This window comes from Poecilia latipinna, unplaced genomic scaffold (genome assembly GCF_001443285.1).
Source record: "Poecilia latipinna isolate Pla-1442-1.1 unplaced genomic scaffold, P_latipinna-1.0 Scaffold1489, whole genome shotgun sequence".
NCBI lineage: Eukaryota > Metazoa > Chordata > Actinopteri > Cyprinodontiformes > Poeciliidae > Poecilia > Poecilia latipinna.
The window spans coordinates 62350-76893 of NW_015114105.1; the positions used below are offsets into that span (position 1 = coordinate 62350).

A 14544-nucleotide genomic window follows, 5' to 3' on the forward strand; every position below is an offset into this window, starting at 1 on the left:
GGATTAACGACATGAGCGGGACGACATTTTAATTGAAGTGGACACAACCACAAGCAAGAAGCAAAGCTAAATGCACGACACCCGGTTTCAACACCAAGCAGATAAATAATAATAATAATACGTAAATGATAAACATATAGCCATAAAAACACACAGCAAGGCTAGTGCAACACTGCTTTAGCCATGGCTAATAGCTTGTGCCTTAATTTCTGCTCTTCTTGGTGTATCGGAATCGCCGCTCTAAGTGGAAACTCACTAAACCAGCAGCCGACAAAGAGGAAAAATAAGGGTAATTTCATCAAGCCAAAAACATGAATCCAGTCTTACCTTCGGTGTTTTATGGTCATAATCCGTATTAGAGAATATCCACTTGGCTCCAGTAATCTGTTGTCCTTCTGTCATCGCTGTGGCCAACGCTATTCCAATTAGCCCCTTGTTTTGGCAATTTTAGCATTTGCCTACAGTCTAAAACAGCGCAGAAAATTGACGTCATTGTTCATAACTTCTCCTTCTGTTCGTTGATTGGCCCGGACAAAAATCGACATGAGATAATCCGAGTCAAGGGAAGAAAATCCAGATCGCGTTAAAAACCAGAATTTTTCTCAAGCAGAGTTGCAGAGGAAGGCAATGTCCAGGTTAGGATTCTATTGGCTCTGAGGAAATGTTCATGTTTTCATGGACTAACAACGTTCAAATGCTGAATAATTTACTGACATGTCCAAGATACGTGTTTTTAGGACACATTTGAAATATCAGAATATCGGATACTTTTTAACATCTGATACTCTTACTTGCCTTTAATCAGAGGATCATATAAAAAAAAGATTATTTTTTTAATATGAAAAATCTATTTGCCTAATATCTGTTTTATAAATTTGGCATGCAACTAGTGTAGGATGCAGTTTTGTTTTGTTTTTTGGGGGGAGGTGGGGGTTAGTCATAGCAAAACTGGTTTGTTTCGCCAAACTGCAGTGGAAACGACTCACTTGATCAGCAACTGGATGTTGCCACTGGCGCAAACCACGAAGATGATGGCAGGACGTAGTAGGAAGATGACGTCACCACGTTTTTTAATGATTTGTCTAAAGAAACTTAGTTGTCATTTTGATTTAGTTTCTTATTTAATGGAATCATCAAGAGCAAGACCTTTGAAGTGGAGACCAAAAACACTTTTAGTGCTTTTGGATATGCATTATCCTTTTCAACAGTTGTCCTTGTAGTTTCTGGTCAGGTTTTGGGGGTGGTAACGTTATACTGGGGGTCGTCTCCAGTATAAAGTGGTATCAAATGTAATCCAATGACTGCATTTAACACAAAATTTTATTAGAATAATAATTAAAAATTCCTTTTTCCCCAAACCTAACAATTGCAAGCTTAAACATGTCAATTTATCAAAGCACAATCTGAACTAGGTGTTGTAATCAGGAACCAGTTCACACAGGTTTTTCTCAAAAATTTATTGTGTGTAATTTCTACAGCACATGAATTTATACATCGATAGTCTAATAAAAACAGGTAGGTAACATTGTCTATTAAAATATTTAATTTTATTGACAAAAAAACAAACAAAAAAAAAAAACATAAAATAGGCACTTAGGAGAAGAGTACAGTTGTAACAAGCCTACTTTCCTTGTTTTTAGTGATAAATACATAATGTTCTGCATGTGCATTGGGTCAACAGTACCGTATCTGTGTAAACATATTTCCACCTATAGGCTGCCAAATACCCCAGTAAGCACTGTAAACAAGAAGTGCAGCTATAAAAGAAAATTGGCTATAAATATGTCATAAATAACACTTTTCCTGCAAAATACTTTATGCTTTGTACCATTTCCTGCTTACTGAAACAAAACACCAAAAGTTCAGTTTATCACAAACAGAATAAGACAATAACCAAAAACATAAAATGCAACTTTGAAAACATCAGATCTGGCATAATCCTTCGTTCTATTATTTTACATAGACAACTTGTTACTTCTGCTACAATTTTAAAAGCTTTTTAGCATCAAGGAGTTCAGCAGGTTTTAAGAGCTTGACTATTATTGTATCTGTAACTGGAAGGGTATTTACTTGTAAACTGACTTGTTTACTTCCCTCAAACAAACCCTGTTCCAGTGGAGCATGCTGAAATCGCCACCCTGCTATTTTATTCCACTTCCATAGCAGAAATATCCTGCTCATCATCAGATTTCTCAGAAGGCGAGTCATGTGGCTCCGAGTTGTTTTGGCTGTCTGATGCAGAACCGGGCTCAGTGGTTGTTATTGTGCCTGGCTCCTGGGCATCAGTTCCAAGTGGGGCATCAGCAAGCTTGGGTTTTCCTGAGAATTAGACAAATGCTTCATTTTACATGTGAATGCATCCTAAACAAGTATATAAAAAAGGAAAGAGAGCACAACAGATTAATATTGCTAATATTCCAATCACATCATTTGTCTTAAGGCCCCCAAATACTTGGGTGTACTTCTCTCAGCGGAGGTACGCACATGCTTAAAGCAGACATACGAGCACAGGTACATTTTTACGATGGTGTACTCCAAGTTGCACAGTAAACTGCCTAGTAAGAAACTGTACTCGTATATTGTTTTGTAAGCGCCACCGAGCTGATGAGGTTGAGAATCGGCGCAGCCAGTCAGCCAGACTGCTACTTTGTACTGCAACAGATGTGTGGCGGCTGCCCTGGTGGAGAAGAACTGGGGTTAAAGGTCCAGCTAGCTCTGCAAACTTGCCAATATCCATTTGCATATTGGGAAATGAAGGAATTTGTCACAAGAAATGTAGGCAATTGGTACACTTAATTATGAAATTTCAACTTTCGGACAGTTGTGTGTGTGGGAGCTTTATGGCTTCAAAAGTGTACAAAACCACAGCTTTACGAAAATAACGTTCCAGCACTGCCTATCTATACACCTGAAAACATAGCAGATTTCATTTACAATTTGTAGATCAGCTTTGAGCTTTTTTTAAAGAAGGGTCAGAGTTTTAGTCAGGACTCGCTTTTGTTGACCCAAACTCTGGAACTTAACCAAAAAATAAATAAATAAATAAATCAGATTTTTTTTTTCTAATCACCTGAAAGAGGCTGATCCCCTTCACCAGTAGCAGATGATGATGATGATGATGATGATGACGCTGCATCGCCTGCTGCCATCTTTAGTTCAGCAGCGAGCTCAGGGAGTCTGGGAGCCTGAGGTCTGGTCTTTCTTGCAGGGTTCAAGAAGTAACAATATGCACATCGGAAGGCTGAAACGACACAAACAAAAGTGCCATACATCTAGTTAATACGTACACTTTAACACACTGCCAAAGAGACAGATTAATCTAAATAAATTTTAACCACCGACAAAATTTGCCTCAGATGCATAAACATTCCAGACTGATGCGACTTTGTGCATTCAATCGTGTTCTGTTTTCGCTTACAGGAGCTTGTAGCAGCGGAGGCATTTAAGAGCCGTGTGATATACTGTGCTGCCAAACGTTAGAGGGCAAATGAAGGCCCGGCCTTTGATTGAGACTGATAAACAGTGCTTTGATTCTCCAAGTCTTACCGATGTATTCAAATTCTTCTTTTAATGCCATGCCGTTATGGGAGAGACACTGTTGGCAGATGAGAGCATACCTACAAGAGAGCAAAGGCAATTCTGTGAAAATGGCAATGTTGTACAAGATTGGTAGAACGTGAAGGGAATTGCTAATGAATACAATGATTGGATTAAATGTTGCTTCTTTAGGGTCTGTACTGTCAAAATTTGAAAAACAAACCAAAGGGAAAAAAGAAAAACATTAATATATAAAAACTACAATTCCCGAGTTTTCAAAACTGCATAACTATGTCAGCTTCACCCAGCTTTCCATCAACTCGGATCAGGAAACGTGAGGAAGTTTTGTGAATACTTTTATAAAACGTATTTTATTCAAAAGAAAACAAGCAATTTTTAGTATGTTTAAGTACATATTGCGCACCTGTTCTGAGGGCCGTCTCCGACAAGATACTCAATGACTCTGTCCATCGCACCCCTTTCCCTTGGGAGTACAGGTCTGACTAGCGGTGGACCTGGGGGGTGCATCCCTGATTTAAAAAAAAAAAAAAGTTTGTTAAATATAGTCTTATCTTAACTACCAACCTAAGTGCAGAATGACTGCCCAGAGAAACAGTGTGTTGCACAAACCTTTGACTGATTTCCTAAAAACCAGCATCTTTTCCCCTGATGACGCAACACCTGATCTCACTAGGAAAACATGTTGTGAACCCCTGCTATGATGGTGGGTAGTAATTAATATAATTCAACATCAAGAGCAATCATAGGAAGATGACTGGTCATTTCTGTGAGACTTGGCAGAGTCTCAGTGTCCTGCTGCTTATTAATTTACCAACATATGGAAACTCTGTGGTGACTCTTTGTATCAAATTGCTTTTCACTTTCAATTTTCAACAGACGCAGGTGATAACATGAAGTCATGTAAGCCATTTGTGAGGTGTTCCCGATGCCAAAAGCAATTTCACCAGGAATTATAAGGCACTTAGTGAGAACCCCACCACCACTGCCCACAGAAGAAATGCAGATCTGGTTAATTAATCATACTTAATGTTATCCAGCATTGTGCATACCTCAGTTGGCATTCCACTTGGCAATTACAAAATGCAACTTACTTTACTTCAAAAACATCTCTTTAACCATTTATACTTTTTTTTAAATGCAGAGTAGTGATTTCACAGATTTCTGTTAAATATATAAATCTAAACTAAGAAGTTCTGCAGCATGCTGCTGAGACATTTTTCTTTGTAAGTTGGCAACAGCCATTTTTATCTTGTGATAAACATTATATTATTGCCTTGCAGAAGTCTTAATACCCCTCGATTTTTAAAACATTGCATTACAACCTCAAACTTTAAATCTCAATAATATACATTAAGTGACGAAGAAACAAAAACAGGATACCTGAAGTTGAACAAAAAAAAAAAAAGACATGATTTAAAGTTTTCACAAATAATCTAAAAAGTGTGGTGTGCATTTGTGTCGAGTCCCACAAGTCAACTTGTGACACCACCTGGCTATGCAGCAAATCCTAAACCTTTACACATCTAGACCTTAAATTGAACTTTTGTTTGCAAAATGGCAAAACATGGATTGGGATAAAGAGCAACTTTGAACATCAAATCTTGTAACAGGTTTTTTTAAATTGGATTTAGGTCTGGACTTGGATGATAAAATTCTAAAATATGAGTATACTTTGATCGTAACTAGAGGTGCTCTGGGCCATCTGAATTGGCCCAGATGTTCTTTATTTCCGGCGATCGGTCAATACTTACATGTGAAACAGTTTTTAACCTCTGATCTTATCTACCTCTGCAGAAGTCTGAAAATCAACCACTTTCCCCCTTTGCTTTGCTGTGACAGAGGGCTGACTGACCTGCAGGTTACATCTGAACATACATGGTTAACAATAATGTTGCCAACCTGGACAAAAAAAAAAAAAAAAAAAAAGGATGCAATAAAAATAAAAGGCACCTCATAATTATTCAAAATGAGTCCCTAAAATTGATGATTCGACTTGTAAACATACACCAGGTTGAAACAGCCAACCCAGACACATATTTACCCATTTTCGCTCTAAATCTGTCATTTGGTTCATTGCAGATCTCGTTTATTATTATTATCTTTTTTTTTTTTTTTTTTTTTTAAATGGGCAGCACACCAGGGACATAGAGACGGAGAGAAGAGTTGCATGTGTCGACAACCCATGAAAAATTTCTAATAAAAAAAAAAAATACCGTTTCAATCCAGTTCTGAAATATTTACAAGAAAACAAAGAATTACAATCTCATCCCTAATTTGCACAATTTCATTGTAGCTCTGGCTGTACGTCGAGCTCCCACCCCAGTAATAAATATTTTGCAACCTCTAACATGTTTTATCTCCCAGGATTGCACTGGATTTAGCTCAATCTATCCTCCTTGTAGGTCTCACCAACTTCCCTGTACCTGCTGGACAATAACATTGCCACAGCATGATGCTGTCACCACTACAAAACACAGTGCAGAGCAAGTTTTCTGAAAAAAGGTAACCAGTCAGCAGATGAAGGCATGAAGCTGAAAAATTTAGCAGTAATGTTTGGAGTGAAGCGCACATATAGGAGCATTACTGTTAATGTTCTTAATAAATGCTGTGAAGATCAGATGTCTGGGCATCTCACCATCCATAGGGTTTTCTGCCACACAGAACTTTGCATAAGCCATAAAGTCAAATATTATCCCTTCTCATTAGAGCAAATGTTTGCTCTGTTCTCTTCGTATATGCTGCGTGGCAAACTGCAAACAAGACTTCAAGGCTCCCTTTCCGTGTTGGTCCAACACAAACCCTCTCTTCATCCAACACAAAAAAAAAAAAAAAAACATTGCAGTTTGTGTTTGCGATATTCCTAAATGTAAAACTTATTTGCCAGGTACTACATGCAATTTTAGGGACTGATCATATGCCTTTTCTTATTTCATAACACCCTATTTGAAGAAAGGTTGAATCGTTTTAAAAGACATTTGAATACAACATTTATGCAATTATCTTTTACAGCTACTGCATTACATGCCACGACCTTGGCAAAAACACAAACCACAGAGCTTTGAGCAACTGGGGACACAAAGCCGGGGATGAGTAAATCATACCTTAATCGACCACATTATGATCTGGTCCCCTTGTGTGCAGGTAACTCACCGACTCCTGGAACAGGTGTTCCCGGGGTCATGGGCCTCCTCATCAAGCTCTGCTGAGCAGCTACTGCTGACAGGCCCCTCTCTGGGGGTCCACCTGGAGCAGAATGGGAAGATCGGCCAGGATAGCTGGGCCCAGAGGCAAGAGGAGGGCGGGCAGCAGAACCGTTTGCAGGATTCGGCGTCACCAGTGGCATCTTTGGAGTGACAATCCGCTGACGGAGCTCTAACAAAAAGATTGCAGACCACGTAATAGTAGGTAATCCTGGATTTAAAATCGCATGTAAAGTGGCATCTTCCAGCCCGTAAAGACTAATTCATACCTTGTCCTGGTTTAGGAGTCAGCTGAGGTCCAACTGGAGTGGATTCAAGTTCCTTTACACAAATGGCAAGATAATAGAAGAACATGACTTAACATCAGGCAATTCATTTAATGGCCAGGCTATTTGAGAGAAAAAAAGAACAACTGACAACTTACATTTTTTTTCTTAGACTCAGGATCAAACCTTTCCAAAATCATTTTGGCATTTTTATACGTCTCAGTTTCCATAACTTCCTCAAGCTTGGAAAGACAAAAGCAACATCAACAAACATTAAAACCCCATGAAGACACAAGTAGAATGCACTAAATAATTCCTCATGTATTAATCCGTCGGTACACTGGTGTTTTAATAATCATTTGATCAATACAACAGAAGTAGATTGAATTCATCGTAAGAGTTACTCCCTTCAAAACTATATTCTAAATAAAATATTGAACATTTGTGCATGTTTGCATTTAATATGAAGAATAATTGGATTCACTACTTCGATAATGGGGAGTGTGAAAATTCATCAGCCCTAATTATTGAAAGTTATTAGAACTTGACAGAGGATGACAAGCAATTTATCAGATTTATCTCCTTTCTCTACTAAATGCCATTAATTAAAGTGACATTAGTGGATTGGCTTGCTGGGTTAACAAACTCACAAACTATCTGCATGAATTCTACATGAGTTAAAGTTGCAAAATGCCCTGACCTACATTAAAGGCCAGGATAAAACCACCAATAATTCAGTCAAATGGTTAAGAGTAACAATTTGGGCAAAAACTTAAAAGAAAAGAAAATCACTTACTATTTTCCTTTTTTGTTCTTTAAGATCTTCCAGTTTTTCATCTGAAAAACAAAAATGTTGAAATTGCAATCTTTGTAACAAAAAACGTCAAAGAATAGTTGCGCGTACAAATCAGGAGGGATCTTACTATTTCTTTCAGTTCTTCGTGAAAAAATAACGACAAGTGCCTTGCGAAGTAGCCACACTCTGAAAGGCGGATTCCACAAAGAGTTACTCAGTTTTGTCATGTTTAGGTTTTAGTGAACTTTCCATCAGTTCTGTTGTATACTTACAAAGCTGGAAATGCTACAAAGAGTAGAATCAATACGAGCCGCCCCATTAACTGTTCAGGCATGTACCACAAGTACACGACAACGAGAGTGACCAAATACAGCAGACATGAGTACAGTAGCATTCCTCCGACCCATTTCTTTAACTGCTTTTGATACTTTTCACCGTAGTCTTCAAGAGTCTGGATTTCCTGGAATGAAACGAAAAATTTCAAATTCTATTTGAACAGCAATATGAGTTTACCTATCTTAATCTTGATACATCTTAATACAAAAACATGCCCCACAATATAAATGTGTCAATCTTAAACAGCATTTGAAACTGAAAATATTTATGGTGACATACAGGTGCATCTCAGTTATGCTTATTATATTCATTTATATGTGCAGACCAAATCCGAGGTCATGGGGAAGAATGAAACTTGGAAACAGCAGGCACTCATCCACACCTTCCACAAGCTACACATTTGTTTGCTAAAGAAGATTGTTGTTCAAGTTGGTATATCAAAGAATAATAATGGAAAATTGAGTGAAAGAAGAAAAAAAAAAAAAAACATTGTGGAAAAAGGTGAAAAACCAAAAAGAACAATCTTGCCTTGAGTTTGGGGAAGATTCACAGGCTGAGTACTTGAGCTGAGTATGTACAATATGTAATGTTCCAATTTTCAAAAAAAAAAAAAAAAAAAAAAAAAAAAAAAAAAAAAAAAAATTTTTTTAGGTTTTCATTAGCTGTAAGCAATAAATATCAAAATTAACAGAAAAAAAATGCTTGAAATAAATCACTGTTCATAATCTATATAATACAAATTGTACTGAAATAAAATCATCTCACAAATGTATTCGAAGTTAATGAGATGCACCTCCGTCCTTACCTTCCAGAAGGCATTCCTCTATATTATTTTACCTTACTACACTGAAATAAATTTTAAACAGCGCAATCCAGAAATTACAGACTGACGCTGCTTTAAGAGTAGACACTGTTTAGCTATCACATTCAAACAGCATCTCTTAATATTGTATTGCGTTTTTGCTTAAATGCAAATGAAGGCAAATTCATGTAAGGTTTGAAGGTCTACTTCTGAGAAGGAACCCAATTGTCTGGCATAGGAGTCAAGATTCAAAGGTCACTGTATTACACAGAAGCAGTAATGCAAATACCACATAATGAGGAAACGTCCAATCAGAAAATAATTAGGACACACAAAAAAAAATTACCAACCAATTACATTTTAAAGTTAAACTAGTAATTAATATTCTGATTCTCTAAATGGGAAATGTAATCCCTGCTTCAAAGTGATGACCAGGCTAGCTAAAAATAGCCAGTGGATAGAATAGGACCCCCTCCTCATCCCTGGGATGCCACTGGAACATGTGCGTCTGTCACTCTAGGCAGTAAAATGAGCAGATCTCATGTTCAGCTTTATAATACAGTAGATCCTGCAAGATTATCCCTTCTTGTGCTGTAAAGCAGCAGATAAAAAAAAAAAAAAACTATATTCTGACAGAATTACAAGGGGAGACACAAATAGGTCTAATTCCCATCGCTTCACAACCTAAATACCACTCGACATCGTTCCGACGTGCAGACCTCTTGTGAATACTACTCCAAGGACACAAACTGAAAATAGCCCAACGGTGGCTTGGTTTCAATACAGCAATGAAGCTCAATCACTCAGCAAATCAATCAAAATGTTGCCTGTATTTTCAGTTCTTTGTTCTTTGGCATTTGGCACTGAATGCAGCAGTTTCACTGAAAATGCGACAAAAGAGTTTTACTAACCTGAAAAAAAAAAAAAACTACATGAAATAATTTCACTAAATAGTAAATAAATGTAAAGATTATGATCAAATTTCAAATATACCAAGATATTAATAAATTACTTTCCCCATTATATTCAGAAATAACTTCCCTTTCAGTTAACTTTACCTTTTCAAGTCTTTCCAAAGTTTCCACAGTGGAAGGTTTAGCCTGAAAGAAAGAAATTCAACAGAGTAACTTATTTTCTGAGACAAAAGTAAATTTCCTTGCACATGGCTTCTTTGTCATTTCCTTTGACACCTTTGCTTCCTGAATACTGTAAAAAGTCTCAGTACATTACATTATTCAAGTTTAATGCGAAAGGGATACAAGAAGACTTTGTCATATGCCTTGGTTACATGATTAATCTACATACCAATAAAGACTTTCAAATGCAATATTAGATGGTTGTAATAGTTAATCAACCAACACTCAGGACTCTGGAGGACACACAGAGCAGTGATATGCAGACTCTGCTGTGCCTAAAAATGTATAATTTAAAAAACACAAAGTTTCAAAGTTTCTGTAAACTGTGGGAATGATGAGTGGAAACTTTTTTTTTTTTTTTACTTTAGTTATAATCAGAAACTAGGAGAATAAACTAGAGAATTCTCAAAACAAGAGTAGCATGGGAGGATTGGTAGATTTATTCCTAATTTTTGTGCTGCCAGATTTAATACAACTAATAAGTCCAAATTACTTTGCTGGTAATAACAGCCATGCTTCCTTGTGGGAAGGCCACTGACACACTTCTTATCTAAATTACCAAATAAACTGATGTACTTCACTGGCAACACTGGGTAAGTTGCGAAATGTTTGGTAATAAACCACTCATAAATTGGGCTACATTTGCTAGTTAGAATTGGGTGTCCATTGATTCATTAAAACAAACAAAAAAACTAACTTTATGATCCATGTTTTGCTCTCCAAGAAGGACTAAGGTGTACAATCTGTGTTGATTTTGCAACCATCTAATCTAGAGACATAACCATGAATACAAACCCTCCATCGTGAAATTGCAGCCCCCATGTTGATGAAAGGGGTGTTGCTTCTCCTCCTCTTAGAATCCTTCCCTGTCTCTGGTTTTTATATCTCCACCTGTGGACAGCAGTGGTTTTCAATGAATCCCAAAGCTAATTTTAAGTCAGCTTCCCCTACCCCTCACCCCCCTTTTTGAGGAACTGAAACATTTGCCATTGCTTCATCTTCGTGTGTTTCATGGAAGAAGTGGGGAACAAACTACACAAAACACTCCGTGTGAGGCAGTTTGCCAACTTTGACCAAATCTTCCAAATTAAACACGGTAATACTTTCTGGCATGACTTCAGCAGGGGACGTGGTGTCCCTTGCTAACTCCTATTAGCAAATCTTTACCAACGTAGCTCTGCTTTCGATGGCATTGGCAACAAAAGACAGCTATTTAACGCTTTGTGTTTGTTTGAACGTGGATGTTTCACCAACATGATACTAAAACAATGTTACAAGCTCCAACACACACGCTCAAATATTACCCGCAAGCGCTGTTGTTACTCTGGCTAACTTTGAATAGCCGCTAGCTAGCAGTAATGCCCCCGTTTACAACGGCAAAAAGAAAAACTATCTAGCTTAAGTTTCTACAGAGTTTGACGTTAAATCGGTTACAAAAGTAGCGTTTTCAATACGGTTACACACGGCGAAGTTACCTTAGCAGTCGAGAAGCCCAGTTTCAACAGCCTTCAACGAAACAGCAGCCCGTCTTGTCTTTACTCCGAGTCAACATGGGGGAGTGTCCTCCGGAGAGCAGAGCAGAGGAACAAGACGAACTGGGTTCACTACCCCGGGCGACTCTTTATGCGTTAGTCATTTCAGTAGATCCACAAGGCTTAAATTCACACGATTGACCACTAAATTATGGATAGTTATTCTGGTTATGCACTTAATTGATTCCTGAACCTTCCTGTTTGTCAACAGGGCCGTGCAAACGTTTTAAGGATATGTGGGTGCCCGAAGTTTGAGAAGGAACCACACACAGTAAAACAAAACATGCTAAAAAGTAGTATATTTTACTTGGGTAATGCTACTATAAAGTATTGCAACTCTATGGACAAAATATAGTCTCATTATAATCAGACTTTTATTAGAAATTGAATTTATAATACTGATTTTTTTTTTAAATCTTGTGCAGTGATTCATGTGATATTTTAACCCTTTAACTCCAAAGCTCAGAAAATGAATGGCTTTATTACTGAGGCCCAGTAGTAGGCAAGAAATTTGGGAATACCAATTCTCTTTTCTAACACCCACCATCCTTTATTCTAACAGATCAAATTGGTTATTGCACAAACCAATTGAATCTATTACACACACACTTACATACACACACAAAAAGCCTTTTTAATCTGAGTATGTAATGCTTTGCATAATCTCTTTTTGCCAACAGGACAGCACCTTAGTGTTTGACTATAACACTGAGGTTTGATCATGAAGATCTTTGAGAAATCCTCTTTGCAAAATCCTTCTAATTATTTTAGTCCACATTATTCGGTTTACCATTTAGACCTGTGGGTCAAAATGCTCACACACAAAAACTTATTTTGTATGTGGTGAACCATTTCTTTGTTAAATTGACCTTTATGGTTTGGATCATATGGCAAAACCTATGGCACGGCTGAAAGACCCAATGACATTTCTTTTTCAGTCTCCTCGTATTTCAAAGAATTAATTGATGCTACTCTAATAACACCCTTTGGAAAAGAAATAGTTCATAAAATAATAGATCCTCTATCTTGCTTAACAGCCAACATGAGGTACTTTTCTATTTTATTCTTTGTTTTAAGTCAAGCCCACCTGAGCGCTTCGGTGAAACTCAATCTTAGTCTGATTTTACTAAGCCCTTATCCACTTATACTTATGGGTAACGATTGCGTGGTAAAAGCCCCCTTTTCAATACCTACTTTTCTGGGGTTCTTAGCACGCTAAGTGGGGCTGAAAATGTCAGAAGACTGCCATTCACTTATTAGCTAGATGTGGAGTCGGTTGTGTCACAAAAACAACTGGCGTACAAAAATTGTTTCTTTCATTTTTAAAAACTCACAACAGTGACAATTTAATGCTTTAAGGAATTGACAATACTGAAAACAAAACTGCGGTCCGACGACGAGGTGCACATGTTTTATGCTTGGTGCATTGTATTGCATATGTCATGTTACTTTTCAGACTCACTGGCTGCCCAGCTGCGACTACACCATCACATAGAGTTCCAGATATTGAGATAAATAAATAAATAAATGGGCAAATAAATAATGAAATAAATGGGTTTTCCACCCCACTGGTGAATTGTACTCAAACTAAAAGATGGATTTTTCAACAGGAGATCTTTTGTGAGATTATGCAGCTGCAATAAAAATTGAATTTATTCATCCTTTACACATATTTACTAGGGTCGATAAGAGTGAGAAAACTGATGTATATGAAATGATGGTGCAATATTTGATTGTATTTTAATGGTAACTTCAACTACTAATTTAGACAATGTTATCTGGTTCAGTTTATTTTAGATAATTCTTCTTTCAGCTGGTTTACAATCTGGACCATCAAGATTATTTCAGCGTGTGTGTCAGATTTAATGACATTCTGTTCAGAATTGGTGTGACACTTTACTCAGTTAACCTTATGATGGTGTTAGAAGAAAAATTGGGGGAAACACCAAACTTATTAACATTTATTGTAGAGTGACCCTTGGTAGCTATAAAAAAAGGATGCAGCTATTATCCAGCCGATGTGGAGATAAATCGGCCTTTTGGTGAAATAACAGACCAACAACCCAACATTATCATTTTTAAAGCCATATTATGCCTTTTTAGCTGTGCAGCTAAAAAGTACCAGATGGTGCATTGAAGTTTTTCATTGATTTAATTTTCACAAGTGTTAGAGGCACATTGTTTGTAGAGAAAACTGTAAATAAACACATCCCCATTAGTGAGGTAGTCCAGGAATGTGTTTAGCTAAAAAGATAGTCGGGTATCCTATTCGACCAGGCATCCTTGTAAGGACTGAGAAGGCTCAGAGTAAAAATCACTCTGCAGTGGTGAGTGAGTGGGACCAGTAACAAATCAGATGTATGAACAACTAACAGGATGTTTGTGAACACAAACCAAGCCAGCCATGTTAGATGATTTTTATGTAATGTTGTCATAGGAAAGACAAGTGCTAAATTATCTTCAGTGATGTGATTGAATTGGTCCCAACAAAATGTGACTCTGCTGTTTTATATGATGTTTGTCCAGTTAGTGTATTGTGGTTACACCCCAAAATCTGATGATAATCATGGTATTTCAAAGATCTGATCATGGAACGAGTACAAGAACTGATTTGATCCAGGCCCTCTTCACCTTTTCCCAGTTACAACTAATATAAAGCCAACCAAGCTTCTTAGAAGAATGTTGTTTGTGCCATAAGGGTTTCTCATTCTAACTCATCAGTGTGTTGTTTGCGTGTTTAACCTGTTTTCTACCATCATCAACAAGACACAGTGGATTTTTAAACCTTACCATGTACATGTATGAAAATGTCATGTTACATAACATAAAAAGCCAAAAAAAAAAAAAAAAAAAAAAAAAAAAAAAAAAAAAATTTGTCCAAAAAAAAATAAAAAAAAATTAAAAATATTTTTAAAATT

At 37.1% G+C, this 14544-nt stretch overlaps 1 protein-coding gene and 1 long non-coding RNA gene across 5 annotated transcripts in view; both read right to left on the minus strand.

The window, feature by feature from the left end:
- LOC106963048 (uncharacterized) overlaps positions 1–480 on the minus strand; it is a 61809-nt gene extending 61329 nt beyond the window's left edge. For 2 of the 3 annotated variants that reach the window (XR_001428108.1, XR_001428107.1), the window contains exon 1: positions 328–478. This is a non-coding gene — a long non-coding RNA (uncharacterized LOC106963048). Of the gene's footprint in view, positions 1–327 lie in introns of all 3 variants that reach the window. The other variant, XR_001428109.1, reaches the window with a different exon arrangement.
- Positions 481–1438: 958 nt separating this feature from the next.
- Positions 1439–14544, minus strand: part of lnpa (limb and neural patterns a) — a 23077-nt gene continuing 9971 nt past the window's right edge. Inside the window, exons 2-14 of one of the 2 annotated variants that reach the window (XM_015057758.1) lie at positions 11570–11711; positions 10890–10985; positions 10017–10058; positions 8093–8280; positions 7948–8006; positions 7821–7861; positions 7183–7266; positions 7028–7079; positions 6709–6930; positions 3962–4067; positions 3547–3617; positions 3071–3241; positions 1439–2319 (exon numbers count right to left, since the gene is read on the minus strand). In XM_015057758.1, the coding sequence (XP_014913244.1) occupies positions 2147–2319; positions 3071–3241; positions 3547–3617; positions 3962–4067; positions 6709–6930; positions 7028–7079; positions 7183–7266; positions 7821–7861; positions 7948–8006; positions 8093–8280; positions 10017–10058; positions 10890–10916 (1236 nt within the window). In that variant the 5' untranslated portion in view covers positions 10917–10985; positions 11570–11711 and the 3' untranslated portion in view covers positions 1439–2146. Of the gene's footprint in view, positions 2320–3070; positions 3242–3546; positions 3618–3961; positions 4068–6708; positions 6931–7027; positions 7080–7182; positions 7267–7820; positions 7862–7947; positions 8007–8092; positions 8281–10016; positions 10059–10889; positions 10986–11569; positions 11765–14544 lie in introns of those variants that run through there. The other variant, XM_015057759.1, reaches the window with a different exon arrangement.